At 51.5% G+C, this 13,803-nt stretch overlaps 1 protein-coding gene across 4 annotated transcripts in view; it reads right to left on the bottom strand.

Moving 5' to 3' along the window:
• The window catches only part of Pax5 (paired box 5), a 193,722-nt gene that overhangs the window by 37,692 nt on the left and 142,227 nt on the right, over window positions 1-13,803 (bottom strand). For all 4 annotated transcript variants that reach the window (XM_046457254.2, XM_046457256.2, XM_046457255.2 and 1 more), the window contains one exon: window positions 10,066-10,167. In XM_046457254.2, coding sequence (XP_046313210.1) covers window positions 10,066-10,167 — 102 coding nt within the window. The remainder of the gene's footprint in view (window positions 1-10,065; window positions 10,168-13,803) is intronic.

Below are 13,803 nucleotides of genomic sequence, written 5' to 3'. Positions count from 1 at the left end.
GAGCTGGACGCTACTACAATGTGATCCCCACCTGGAGTAGCACTGAAGGTGAAGGTGTCCTCTGCCAGTTCTGACGTCCCACTTCCTGGTCAGGCCAGGGAGCCCGTGACTTTGGGCAGGGCCCTCTTTCCCAGGTAGGACCCTGTTTCTGTGTGACATGTGTGAAAAAACAACATTTCCCAGCACCTGCCTGGGCCCATGATGTCCCCTTCCCTACCTCTACACTCCCCCAGGGGACACACTGCTTACCAGGATGGAATGGATTCTGGTCATCTGTGCTACCTCGCTTGCTCCAAGGCTCCAGATTCCTAAGTCTCTGAATCCCCATGCCAGGTGCGAAGGCTCTGAAGGTCTATCCTGGTCTGCACAGCAGTGGTTGGGGCTTCCAGATTGGGACATGAGATCAGCACATTCTCAGGCTCCTTCCTTCAATTCCTTGTCCACACAGGACAGCCCAGGGCTGTGGCCTCATCACTTCAGAGACCAAATCTGAAGGGAACTGCCCACTTAGAACAGAGGTGACAGGGCTCAGGCCCTTCAGTCGAGCCAGGAGGTAACATCAGTAGGATGGACACCACTGCCTTAGCAGCCCTGGAGTGGCAGGACCAGGAAGACCCCTCGGGAGCATTCTGTCTAGCATCCCTACCCCTGCCTCCTATTTTAAGAGACAGTAGAAGTCCTAAGGCCATGTTTCAAAGTCGCTCTGTATGGCAGCTGGAATCAAAACCAGATCTCAATTTGAGCAGGACCTTCGGGCCTTCCATGTCCTTTGCATCCCAGAATCTTTGATTTTGCTTTTTTTTTTTTTTTTTTCCTTCACAAGTGCAGTCAAGAGCTCAGAAAGCCTGCATGGGTGTGTTGGATTCTCCCCAACTCCAGGGTCACTTTGGGGTTCCTTGGAGCTTCAGTTTAAATACAGTGTCCAGATCAGGTCACTCCAGACTCTTGTTCCCTACCTGTGAGGGCACAGGTGGTCTCACCTCTCGGTCTCATGTCCAGATCTGCCTTGGCAGAGCCTGCCCTCTGTCAAGGCTACCAGATGTGCTGCTTGGCACCCAGAGTTTTGCAGGGGGTGAGGCCTGGTGCGGGCACAGGCCCTTTTCCATCAGGCCCAGCCTGCCCTCCCAGCTCTTCTCCTCCACCACCCCTAAGGCTTTGGCCACACAGCTCCTGCTGGATGCCTGTGCTCTCTGGCCTCTCTGGGGCTTCTCATGCATGGGTCCCTTACCCGCAGTGTCTTCTTGAACTGGCTAACCCACACTTCAAGTTCCAGCTCCAATGACTTTCTCCCCCAGGAAGCCTTCCCGATTCCTCCCATCCACCCCAATTTCCTCCAGCAGACTCAGCGGCCCCCCTCTCCTGATCTCCTGGGCACTTTGTACGTTCTTGGGTTTTAGCTCTTAGCATAGCATGTAGAAACGTTTTTCTTACTTTTCAAGTAGACTGTGAGCTACCTGAGGGCAGCAGTTAGCTGTGTCTGAGACACCCCACCTAGTCCAGAACTGGTGCTCAGTGTCTGAGGAAATGTTTGGAGAATGAACAAATGAACGAATGTGAAGTTTCATCCTTGCTGTGTCTGGGGTCAATTCCACATTCCTGGTGTGGCAGAGTGACTAGAGGCCACTAGAGGGCAGCAAAGAGTCAGGAACGAGCAACAGGTGTGAGCCCTGGAGACCAGGACAGGGTGGGCAAAGGCATGGAAGGAGCCTGGGAGCCACCAGGAGCCCCAGGGAGAGCTTAGGAAGAAATTTAGAGGTGGGAGGAAGCAGAACTAAGAATGAAGGCCTTTCGCCCCTTGAACAAACCCAATGCTTGGGCTAGAGAGGCCCTCGGAGGGCACTGGTCCAGTTTCCCATCTGATGCCTGAGTCCCCCAACAAGCTGTCTTTGGCTGCAGCTGGCCCCTCCCAAGCCTGCCCATTCCACTGGTTTCCCTTCTAGTTGCTGGGAAGGTTCTTTATAAAAAAGGCCGAAAAAGTGTCTCCCTGACTCCCGTTGGCTTGTTCCAGCATCACCTATGGACTTGTGAGGAATATATTCACCCCTGGTTCACATACCAAATGAGACCCACAGAAGGGAAGTGACATGTCAACTCACACAGGCATCCCTGACTGAGCCAAGCCACCATCCTGCCTGGTGCTGAACCCTATCCCCCTCTGGTCTGCATGTCTTCCACTGAGAAGCTTGTGGGACAGGCGGGACTCAGAACCTAGGGTGATCTTGCCAAGGGCACAGAAAAAGCCCTTCCTCCTTTCCCTCCAGAAACTCTTCCCCACTCACTCAGTTGGTGCCTAGGGAATTGCACAACCCTCATTTCCAAGGACCCTCACAAATAGCAGCCGAGGCAGGGTCAGAGAGGTCTCAGAACTGTGCATGTCACGCAGCTGCACACACTTTCCACAGTACCCCTCACCTCTCTTGGGGCACACCTCCATGTCTTGCTAGGCTCCACCCCAGTGCTCCTGGCCTGCTTCCCCACCTGTCCACAGAGGGCTTTGCCTGGAAGTCTGCTGGTCTCCCAAAGTTGCCAAGTCTAAAACCTAACCTTGTTCAAGTCCAAAAACAAATACAAACCCTATTCATCAGCCTCCTCCCCAACCACCTCCCCTTCTGGTCAACCCCCTTTCCCTGCCTGGGCTAGCTAGGCTGTACTCCCTCCCACAGGAACTCATGCCAGCAGCTGGGCTCAGTCCCCATGCTCCCCTTCAGAGACCCAGGACCCAGAGGCCCAGCTTTTGGCATTCCCTTTGCCGAATGCCTTTCTCAACTGCACCAACTGTAAGTACCTCTCTGTTTCCTCCAGGCCAAGGCATTCAGGGTCTGTACCCCCCACTCTGCTGGGCCATGCTCTCCCGTGACTATGCTCCTCTCTAATTGGCTCTCCCATAGGTCCACACACTCCACTGGTCTGGGCTCCACTGGAGAGCTCTTGGTTTTATGCCTTCCAGGCCAGGCCCACATAGGTGTGCCTGCTAGGCTGCTGCCTCCATACCACACCAGGCTCAGACTCTGAAATAAGCAATGCTACTACTATTAGTTGACACATATGAAGCTTAATGTATGCCAGGAAAAGTTCTAAGAATTTTTACTTGTATGATATCATTTAATTCACGTTTATTATCATCATTCCCATTTTAGATGAGGAGGAAACTAGGGCCTCATCTAGTAGAGAAGTTATATAACTTGCCACAGGTCACACAGCTACTGAGAAGCAGCATATTGATTCAGAACCAGGCAGTCAAGCTCCAAGTATATGTTCTTAATCACTCACCCTCCCATACTTCACTACACGCCTGCCAAGCTAGCAACCTGCCGCTTCTAGCCCCTGGTCAGCCCTGGCATCCTTAGCTACATTGCTCTACCCCCAAACGCATTATGGACACAGCAGATTGAGCCAAGCTCTCATTGGAAAATTCCCCATTTTTATTTCAACCACTGAGTCCTGAGTGCTCCTAGGTGCTAGGCACTCTGCCAGGAAGCAAGGATGCAGCCATCAACACACACAGCCTTGCTTAGTGTCCAACCCTTACACACCCACACAGGCCTGAAGGGAAGCCACTCACTAAAGTACTCCAATAGTGCTTAGTACTGTGAATGCAAAACACCAAAATGCTCTGGGAGAGGGACGGTTGGGGGTCCTGGTTTAGGTGGCACATGGTGGACAGAACAATGCCCCCTGGCCAAAAATGCCTAATATCCCAATTCCTGGAAGTTGTGAATGTTATGCTACATGGCAAAGTGGAATTAAGGTTGTAGGTAGAAAGAATTAAGGCTGCTAATTGGCTGCCCTGAAGATAAGGGGTTAGGTTTGGTTATCCAAGTGTGCCCAGTGCCATTACAAAAGTCCTCCTGAGTGAAGAGGGAGGCAGGCTCCTCTCTCCATGTTGCCAGCTTTGAAGAAGAAGGACTGGGCCACAAACCAAGGAAGGTAGGCAGCATCTATGAGCTGGAGAAAGAAAGAAAATGATTCTCCCCGAGGGCCTCCAGAAGGGACTCAGTCTGTGGACACTGGACTATAGCCAAGGGAGGCCCATTATGGACTTCTGGCCATAAGAATTGGAAGATAACACTTTTTTATTGTTTTAAGTCACAAATTTGTGGCAGTTCTTTATGGCAGCAACAGAAAATTGACACATTTAGGTAATGGGGGAGGCCTCTCTGAATAGACGAAACCCAAAAGGGTACAAGGGACCAGCCTTTTGTTTTTTGCACTGGGGATTAAATTCAGGGGCACTTAACCACTGAGTGCATCCCCAGCCCTTTTTATTTTTTGAGACAGGGTCTCACTAAATTCCTTAGAGTCCAGCTAAGTTTCTGAGGCTGGCTTTGAACTTGCAATCTTCCTCCCTCAGCCTCCTGAGTTGCTAGGATTACAAGCATGCACCACCACTACACCTTGAGTCCTTTTTTTTTGGGGGGGGGGGGGGTGGAGGTACTGGGGATTGAACTCAGGGACACTCAAACACCCAGCCCTATTCTGTATTTTATTGAGAAACAGGGTCTCACTGAGTTGCTTAGCGCCTCCTGGTTGCTGAAGCTGGCTTGACCCTGTGATACTCCTGTCTCAACCTCCCGAGGGATTACAGGCTGCGCCACCCAGTCCAGCCCCTGGGTTGAGGTCCTTTAAGCACAGAAGCCACAAGTGTGGAGGGGGAAGAGCAGGTGCCTCATTCCTCCTGCCAGAGTGCAGTAGACCCTGTGCCTGCCCTGTCCTGCAGCTGTTCCAGACCCCGACTCTGCCCTCAAGCTCTGCTCCATCCTCATCCTCTCCTCCTACTTGTTTGAGAGAATAAAAGCTGTTAGTTCACTGGGCAACTTAACTGCAAGGCATCCTGCAATGAAGTCCACCAGTCCATGGCAAGCAGAGTGCCCAGGACCACAGGGACCTGGCCATGTCCCTCCATGCATGTTGCTCCAACAGGCCTCCCATCAATCAGCTTCTGCATCTGCTGCAACCCAGGGAAGAAAGACCATGATACTGTCTGGACTTCCTGGCACTGTGGCCTAAGGCCCCAAAACAGGAGTCAAGTAAGGGGGTCATGGGACAGGGCACACAACTGTTTTTAAAGACGCTTACCTTGTTTCTTAGACTCACTGAAGCCAAAGGCAGTGAACTCCCTTTCTATTTCCTCTCCAGCCCAGAATTTTTAAGAGTTTCAAATGCCATGTCAATATCTGTTATGTTACACAAATACCTTCAGGCAGGAATCAAGCAGTTACACCCATCAAGACACTATGGAATCTTTGGTGCAAAACTTTTGGCATTTGCTGAGACTTGATGAAAATAAAATCTGAAAACTGTCTCCATTCTAAGCTGATACAATAAATCGGATATGCTTTCTTCAACATACCTGATCAGCAAAGGACTATCTACAGAGTTTGCAGAGTTGCAGAAACAGAATCTACAAACATTACAGAACAACTAGAAGCCACGTTTTGCAGACGTGGGGATGCCCTGGAGCCACAGGACGGACAACACCCTGATGACCAAATCCAATTCAAAGAAAGCATGAACCCAAGCTAACATTAAATACAGAACAATGTTATGTCTATTTTTTCAGGTCCCAAAGTTCAACTGCCCAAATGCACCCTGGAGATAGCCCCTCCATTGTGTGTCCTAAAAGCAAACAGGATAAATGGAAGCCTTCATTTATAATCTTTTTTTGGGGGTGGGTGGGTACTAGGGATTGAACTCAGGGGCATTCAACCACAGAGCCACAACCCCAGCCTTTTTTGTATTCTTTAATTTAGAGACGGGGTCTCACTGAGTTGCTTAGCACCTCACTTTTTTTTGCTGAGGCTGGCTTTGAACTCGTGATCCTCCTGCCTCAGCCTCCTGAGCCGCAGGAATTATAGGCATGAGCCACTGCGCCTGGCTGCCTTTGTGTATAAAGAGAAGCAGTGTCAGCTGATGTTTTTCAGAGCCTACATGGGAAAGCCAACCCGGAAGGTTTCCAGTTTCTCTGTAGATTGCACTGCCGAGCCTGCTGGAGGTGAGGAGGGAAGGCCATTCCATACCTGAAACTGACCACTGCAGCTGAGCAATCTCAAAGAAAGGGGAGTCGGAGAAATAGCTCCCCAGAAAGCTCAAAAGCTTTCTCCAAAGGGCCAACAGGCCTGTTGGGTCTGCAAAATGGGATCATCACCTTCAGCACAGTCACTATGAAGTAAGTGCCTCCTGGGCTCAGAAGCCAGAGAGGTAAAGAATCAGAAATCCAAACAAATACAAAGTGGAAATTCCTGATCCCTGGAACCTAATATGTGAATGTCATCTTATATGATGGGGCACAAAGGGGGATGAGGGTCTTTGCAAATGTGATTAAGTTAGGATCTTGTGATGGGGAGATTATCCTAGATTATTCAAGGGGGTCCCAAATGCACAAATACCCTTATAAGAGAGGAGATGGGGGAGACTGGCACACAAAGGCGATGTAAAGATGGAGTAGGGGGGGCCACCCTGTAATGCCTGTAATCCCAGATTGCCTGTAATCCTCAGAAGGCTGAGGCAGGGGGATCACGAGTTCAAAACCAGACTCAGAAACTTAGCAAAGCTAAGCTAAATAAAATACAAAAAAGGGCTGGGGATGTGGCTCAGTGGTTAAGTGCCCCTGAGTTCAATCCCTGGTACTTAAAAAAAAAATTATGGAGTAGGGAGAGGTCAAGACCCTAGACTTGGAGTCAAGTACCAGACAAGGGCTGCCAGGAGGCATGGACAGCCACAGAAGAAAGACCTAGGTCTTTTCCTAGAATGTCTGCAGCCCTGCCAACACCTTGATTTTGGGACAAGTCATACCAATTGCAAAATTCTGGCCTCTATAACTGTCAGAAAATAAGTTTCTAAGTTGTGAGCACCACATTTGTGGTGATTTGTTACAGCTGCCACAGGAAACTGATACACAGGCCCATGTAATTTTCCCTGCATCTCCTCCTTAGCCTGCACTCACGAAAGGACCTAGAAGGAGCTGGGGACTGTGAAGGGTGCAGAAGGTAAGAAGGTCCCTATGAGAGTGGTGGACATGGGCAGAGCTGATGGGGAGTAAACTTTAGCCCCCAGTGGAGGCTACACCAGGAAGTTTCCTGAAGCCAGTGATGTTTGCACTTGGCTCTGAAGGATGAAGCTGGATCCTGACAGGTTGAGCAGGAAGTAATCCAATCCAAGGCACAAAATGAGGAAAGCCAGTGACCAGTAAGAGTCCAAGGCATGCTGGGAATCAGCAAATGGTCAGGGGTGGAGAGCTGAGAGAAGAGGCCAGGAAAGCCAGCTGGGGCCGTATCCTGCTATGCCCAAAGGGCAGAACCTCGGCTCTGCCAAAAGAGGGGCCTTCTCTGAGCTGGGGACAGTGCTCACAAAGACAATATGCACAGGCTGCCCAAAAAACAGGTGTGGAAACTACCGTGGAAACCAGAGACCCAAATACATGACTGAGTAACAGGAGCTAAGGGTTGTGCCCACTGAGCTCAGCGTCCCAGCCCTGGTGCTGAACTGGCACCAAGTACTGGGAGGTGCAGAAGAGAAAGCAAGGAAGCCAGGCAGGGAGAGGAATAGGAGAAGGGAAGGGAATAGAAATACAGAAGAGGGAGGAGTCGGGATACTGGGGCAGCAGCTCCCTGGCCAAAATTCTTATTTTCCTCCCTCCATACTGCACAGCCTCCCTCTGTACCAGAGGACAGAGCGCCAGGGGGCCCTGTGGTCACCCCATCCTGCTCTGCCAGCAGAGTAGGTCAGGCCGTGCCCTTGCTTGGTCCTGTGAGTCTGGCTGCCACCACTAATGGATGAGAAGCCTTCACCCATTCCTGCGGGGGCTCTGCCAGGCCCACAGCCATTTGTGTGTGGAACCTGGTAATTAGGGCTGGAGGAATCAAGGGCCAGAGGGTAGGCTCTGTTTGGATAAACTCGAGAAAGTTCAGACGCTTCTCTGAACTAGGCCTCTTAGGGGTCTGCAGCAGGAGCTGGGAGGCCCAGCTGGGTGGCCTCGGTTTCAACCTACTAACATGCCCTCAGGATGGGGCATGGTGCTGCTGCTGCCTCCCCTTCTGCCATCACTGAGAATCAAGAGTTGATAGAGAGCACAGAGGCAGCAGTGGGCACATGAGAGGGGGAGGCTGCAGGGGATCAATTTCTTACCTGCAAGCTGTGTGGCCATGGGCAGCTCCCTGACTTCTCTGGGTCTCACACCCTTGAGCCTGCCCACCTTGCAGGGTTGTTACGTCAAAGGGTTCTAGAGAAAGGACTTCACATTCTATAAAATGCTGCATGAATATGAAGGGCCATTCCCGGGTATTTCTTGGGATCTGTCCTACTTGCTGAAGACTGGGCAATGAGAAGCTGGATGGGAAAGGATGTCGTGGGCCCCACCACCTCTGATTGCAACATTTCCCTGGGATCTGCCACGGGCCCATCCTTGTAGCAGAAAAGGCGAAGGTTTTGCAGGTGGAACCTGGCAGATCTTCCTGGCATTGGCAAGGCCCAGGGCAAGAGCACACACGGAGGCCATTTCCCATATGTCTCATATTTAAAAGTCATAAATCAAGCTAACAAACCGTTAAATGAAATATGCTCCATCCTCCTACCTTGTTAAATACATCTTCAGCACAACCTGGAAGTCCAGGGTGGAATTTAGATTCCTGGAACGACTTGGTATTCTGTGCCAGGATGTGCCGCCTGGGGGAAGCCCACCCTGCCGTGATCTCACCTGCTGCTGGCTCTACCCCATCACCACACAGGGCTTCCTACACACCTGTGGGATACTGGTCCTTACATCCAAGCCCTGTCCACATTCCCATTATGAGTCAGTCCTCAAGCCTAGGGGCTCACCATGGGTGACATGGGCGATCTTTAGGGGACAGCCCTGGGGAAGAGGCATGAAGGCACTCGGTCCTACTTGAGGCAGTCTCTAGTGTGTGCTGGAAGGTGGGGTGCAGGCGCCTCCCCTGGTCCTGCAGACTCCCCTGGTCTGTGGGATGCGGTGGGGGCTCTGTCCCCGGCAGGGCTGCAGCAGTTCTCAGAGCAGGTGTCCTTTTTGCCTGGGTCTAGGGTGGGTCTACCCAGCTTCTAGTGGTAGCCCTGCTTCCTCCTTTCTGGGTGACCCAGGCACTCCCAGCCCCTTTCTGGACTCAAGTTTTAAAAATAATAATAATTATTATTAATTATTAGCAAACAATTAATAATCACTAATAAATAACCACTAATAAAGCAGGAGGAAGGGCGCCCTGCCAGCTTCTCAGGGCTATTGTGAAACTCCAAAGAGAAAGTGGTATAGGGGGTGGGGATAAGTCCTCTGGCTTTTCTAGTTTCCTAGAGAGTCAGTGGTGTATTAGGTCCAGGCACTGAAAAGAGGTGTGACCCCTGCAAATGGCCAAATGAGAAAATGCTGCCCCTTAAAGGAAGTACAGTGACATGTAACCAAGACCTGATTTCTCCCCAATTTTTGACACCTTTTATAAAAGGGTACTTGGGTATCCCTGCTATGCTAATGCCCTGAACACCCGGCCACCCCACACCTACGTGTGCCCCAGCTCCATGATGCAAGGGGGTGTGATGTAGTGGTCTCCTTTACAAATTTCTTGAAACCAACACATTGCTGGCCAGAGGAGATTAGGTTTCAGTGGTGTTTAGTTTATAATCTGGTGACCCAAACCCAGCAGCCAACATGCCAATCTTGAATACACCATCCTCCACCCAAGGAATACGATGGCTAAGAGCAGCTCAGGGGTTTCTGCCACATGAATTGGGTGGGAGAGAGAGGGAAGAGGGAGAGGAGGCTGGGGAGAAGCCCCCGACTGCTGGCCCCACACCCCTCTGTGTTCAGACTCCCCATGTAGCCGACAAGGGGCTGTTTGAGTGACAGTCGAGGACTGCCTCTCTCTGATGGCCTCCCCTTGCTGCCGCTGCCTCTGTCCCAGACCCAGCCGCAGGGAAGAGGCTGAGCCAGACCTCCGCCTGATTTATTCAGGTCTGCTTCTCAGAAGCGCCGAGCGCCGAGGTCACTCGGGCTGTTTGGGGGGATGCCCCCCCTCGAAACCCCGTCCGCGTCCTGCTGTGGAGATGTGGACAGTGCAAACTCACCAGGCACCATCCCTGTCAGCGTCGGCGCCGAGTAGCTGCCCTGTCCGGCGGGGGGGACGTGTGGAGGGTACCCGGGGAGGGTCGTGCTTGCCAAGTCGCGGCCTGAGGAATCAAAGCAACAAATCACAGGGTGAGCATCTCCGCGGCCAGCTGCTCGTGTCCACAGCTCCCCGGACACGTCTGCACATTTGTCACATCCGGACGCTGAATGCCAACGTGCCCCCGGTTTCCCCCTCCACTCATGCGTGCTCGTGTTCACTCACACACACACACACACACACACACCTCCAGCCACCCTGGCTTCACTCAGCAAGAACCCAGTCAGGGCTCTGGCCTGGCCCTGGGAAACCAGAACGCCTCGGGGAGGTGGACCGGCAAAGGTGCCAGCCTACTGGGGCCACCTCCTCCCCAAGTGACTTGGACAGCCCCAACTTCTCACTGGTGCTTCTGAGGGGCCTTCTGCACAGTCTCCTTCCTCCAGCCGTACCATCTGACACCACCACCTTCAAAGACTCTCCAAACGCCTCCCTCCTCCTCTTCTTTGATGGCCCCACGGTGGGCAGTGGCATTTCTGCCTCAGTCCCTCCAGCCCCACGTCTAGCCCTTGGCCCTGAGCCGCTCCTTCACTCAGTGCTGATTCAGGAAGCACCTCCCGACTCCAAACACCGCTCTGGGACTGCGACTCGGAGTGAAGGCCTCTGTCTTCAAGGGGTGGCCACTCCAGCCATGAGAGTCCAGCTCTTTACAGGCAGCCACCCCTTGCATAGTGATGACCCATATTCCACACTAGGAAGCCTGCCTTGTCATAAGACATGGCACTAAGAGAATAACCCTGTGCTTCATCCAAGGATCCAAGAGCACTTGCTTCCAGATGAGGCTGGAGAAACCCTGAGGCAGCTGAGCACTGTGAGGGAGGCACTGCCGGGGTCCGTCGTCTCTTAGGGTGAGAGTAGGGCCTGCAGCCCTTCAAACTCCTATGGCCAGTTATATGTCCCAAGGTGACCACGGGTAAGAACAATAACCTAGATGTGGAGGTCACACTGTTCTGTGATTACCGTTGGCCTTGAGGGCAAGACACCATCTTTGAAGAGGGAATTTGCAGTTTTTCCTAAAAATAAGGGATATACTCACTTCCATCCATCCTGTTTAGTAGGCAGGAAATGAGGTGGCCTGGGGACTAGGCCAGCCTCTTCTGGGTGTGGACACTGAGGACGGGGATGGGGGTGGGGGTGGTGAGAGTAGAAGAGACCCTGAGATTGTGCATGAGCAACCGCTGGCCACACACAGCCGGACTAGGCCCTGGAGTGCCTCTACAGCCTCCCCTAGGGTCCAGGAACACACAGGTTGATGACGCTGAACCGAGCCCCACAAGTAGATAGATGGGCATAGGAGAAGGGCCACCTCTGACAGATGCCCCCCCCAAGGAACAGCCAGCGTGTGGGATAAGCCTTGAATAAATCAATAGTCCTCCAGTGCCGTTATTCAAAACCATCCAGCAACTCCTGGAGGCTGCCGCATGCCACAGGATGCTGCCTACTGTCCAGAACTTTCCAGAATACTAGGCAGCAGCAGACAGGAGGCTCCCCCTCCTTCTGCTCACTGCCTGCCTGGCTTTGGACTAGGCATCCTGGCTGAGTCTATTCACATGAGGCATTGTTAGTGGGGAGCAAACACCTAGGGCTGACGAGGTCTCCCACAAGAACGCATCCATCACAGCTATCGTGACTCCCCGGGAGTGCCCATGTTAAACAGAAAGGGAAGCTGGCAGAACCAGTCATGCTGACAATGTGGAGGAAGGAGGTTTGCCCTGACCAGTCCTGCTGTGCCTCTCCTCCAATCCAACCCCCACAGCACTGGGTGGCAGCTCCCATTTCTACAGGAATGGCATGGGCCCAAAATGTTTTCTAAGTGAAAGAAAGAAGCGGCTCTGCTAGAGGAGCAGGAGCTTTCGGGAGTCCATAACAGTCCCCTCATTCGTGCTCAGGAATAAATGCAAGAAGGGATCTGGGAGGGTCATCTTGACCAACCCCTGTGACCATTTTGCAGGGAAAAATTGAGTCCTCGTGTCGGGGGAGGGGAGCAACTGACTCCGGTCCCACAGGAACAGGTGGCAGAGTAGGTACCTCAGCTCAAATTTCCTAACAGCCCAGACCTCTTCTACTCAAGCAGTGCCACGGTGGGGTGGGGAGCACTCGTGTGCAGTCTTCCCCACCCACAGCTGTCAGAAATTCAGAGGCCTGAAGGCTGCTGGAAAGGCACCCAAGGAAGCGGAGTGATCGCAAGTCACACGCCTCAGCCAAAGATTGAGATGTCAGTGGCCAGAATGGAAGACAGGTAGAGAGGACAGCCAATGGCAGGGGCTGGCATGATGAGCAGGCTCCCCCACCAATCAGAGGAGCATCTCCCATCCTGGCCCCGCCCCCAGGCTCACACCCCGATGATGAAAACTACCAACACTTACACAGAAATTATAAAAGAAGAGCCTGTGTCCTAAGTATTTTAAATGGTTAACTCCTTTAACCCTCAACAACCCCATGAGGAAAGGTACTAATACCATCCCCATATATAGGAAAAAGAGACTTGTCCAAGGCGGTGCACTACTGGCCAAGATTTGAAGCCAAGCAATCCAGTGTCAAACTCCACTCCACTGCCCTGTGCGTGGCCCTGTCTGCTCCAGTGCAGAAGCTCCACTGCCTCCCAGCTGGGACACTGACACCATTACTTACTGGCTCCAGTTTGCAGAAGAAAACTCAACTGCACAGTTTTTATGGGTAAACGGTTGCGGTGGAGGCTGGGACATAAGAGGGGGACTCCACATCTGCCTCCTAAAGGGTGGAGAGCCTTGTCCTGATAGGAGCCTGCCTGGTGCAGAAGCCCACGCTTCCCAAAGCTGCTTAGGATGGATGAGAGGATGCTGGGAGGGAAGCACAGTGGATCCGAGGCAAGCTGGGCCTGGAGTCCAGCTCTCCTGCCTCCTGGGACTGGATTCTCCCTTCAATAGCTGGCTGCCCTTTTGGTCATGTTTGGTCAACGGTTTCTGCCACTGTTATATACGCTCTAAAACCTTGATCCCTCTAGCAAAGGTTCAGAAAATCAGAGCCTCACTGAAGCACTCAACTCAGAAAGCCAGATAAAAAAGCAATAAAAAGAATCAAGGGAAAAGAGGAAGAAGGAATCGATAAAGAAAAAGCAGAAAATAATGAATTAGGAAACAGAAAAGCAGACCCAACAATAAGCACAACCAAGAATGGCTATTTGAAAAGACCAATAAAATAGAACAACTAGGCCAAGATTTTTTTTTTTTTAAAGACACAAACATCAAGATAAGGAATGAGGAGAAGATATGACCAGAGACACAAAAGAGATGATATGAAGAAGAAGAAGAAGAAGAAGAAGAGAATACACTTCACACTAATAAATGTGGAACTCTCAACAAAATGTGTAACTTTTTGGAAAACACAAATTACCCAAAGTAACCTAATAACAGGTAGAAAATGCCAGAAGCTCAATAACCTTGGAAGAAATAGAATAAAAATGTCCTTTTAAAAAGTAAGACCTTAATTCAGGTGTGGTGGTGCACTCCTATAATTTCAGCAGCTGGGGAGGCTGAGGCAGGAGGATTGCAAGTTCAAAGCCTTAACAACTTAGTGAGGCCCTAAGTAACTCAGTGAGATCCTATATCTAAACAAAATTTTATTTTATTTTATTTTATTTTAAACAAAATTTTAAAAAGGGTTG

This window comes from Marmota monax, unplaced genomic scaffold (assembly GCF_021218885.2).
Source record: "Marmota monax isolate L192 unplaced genomic scaffold, Marmota_monax_Labrador192_F-V1.1 WCK01_AAM20220418_F8-fsc00069, whole genome shotgun sequence".
Classification (NCBI taxonomy): Eukaryota; Metazoa; Chordata; class Mammalia; order Rodentia; family Sciuridae; genus Marmota; species Marmota monax.
This window is presented reverse-complemented; position numbering and strand designations above follow the sequence as displayed.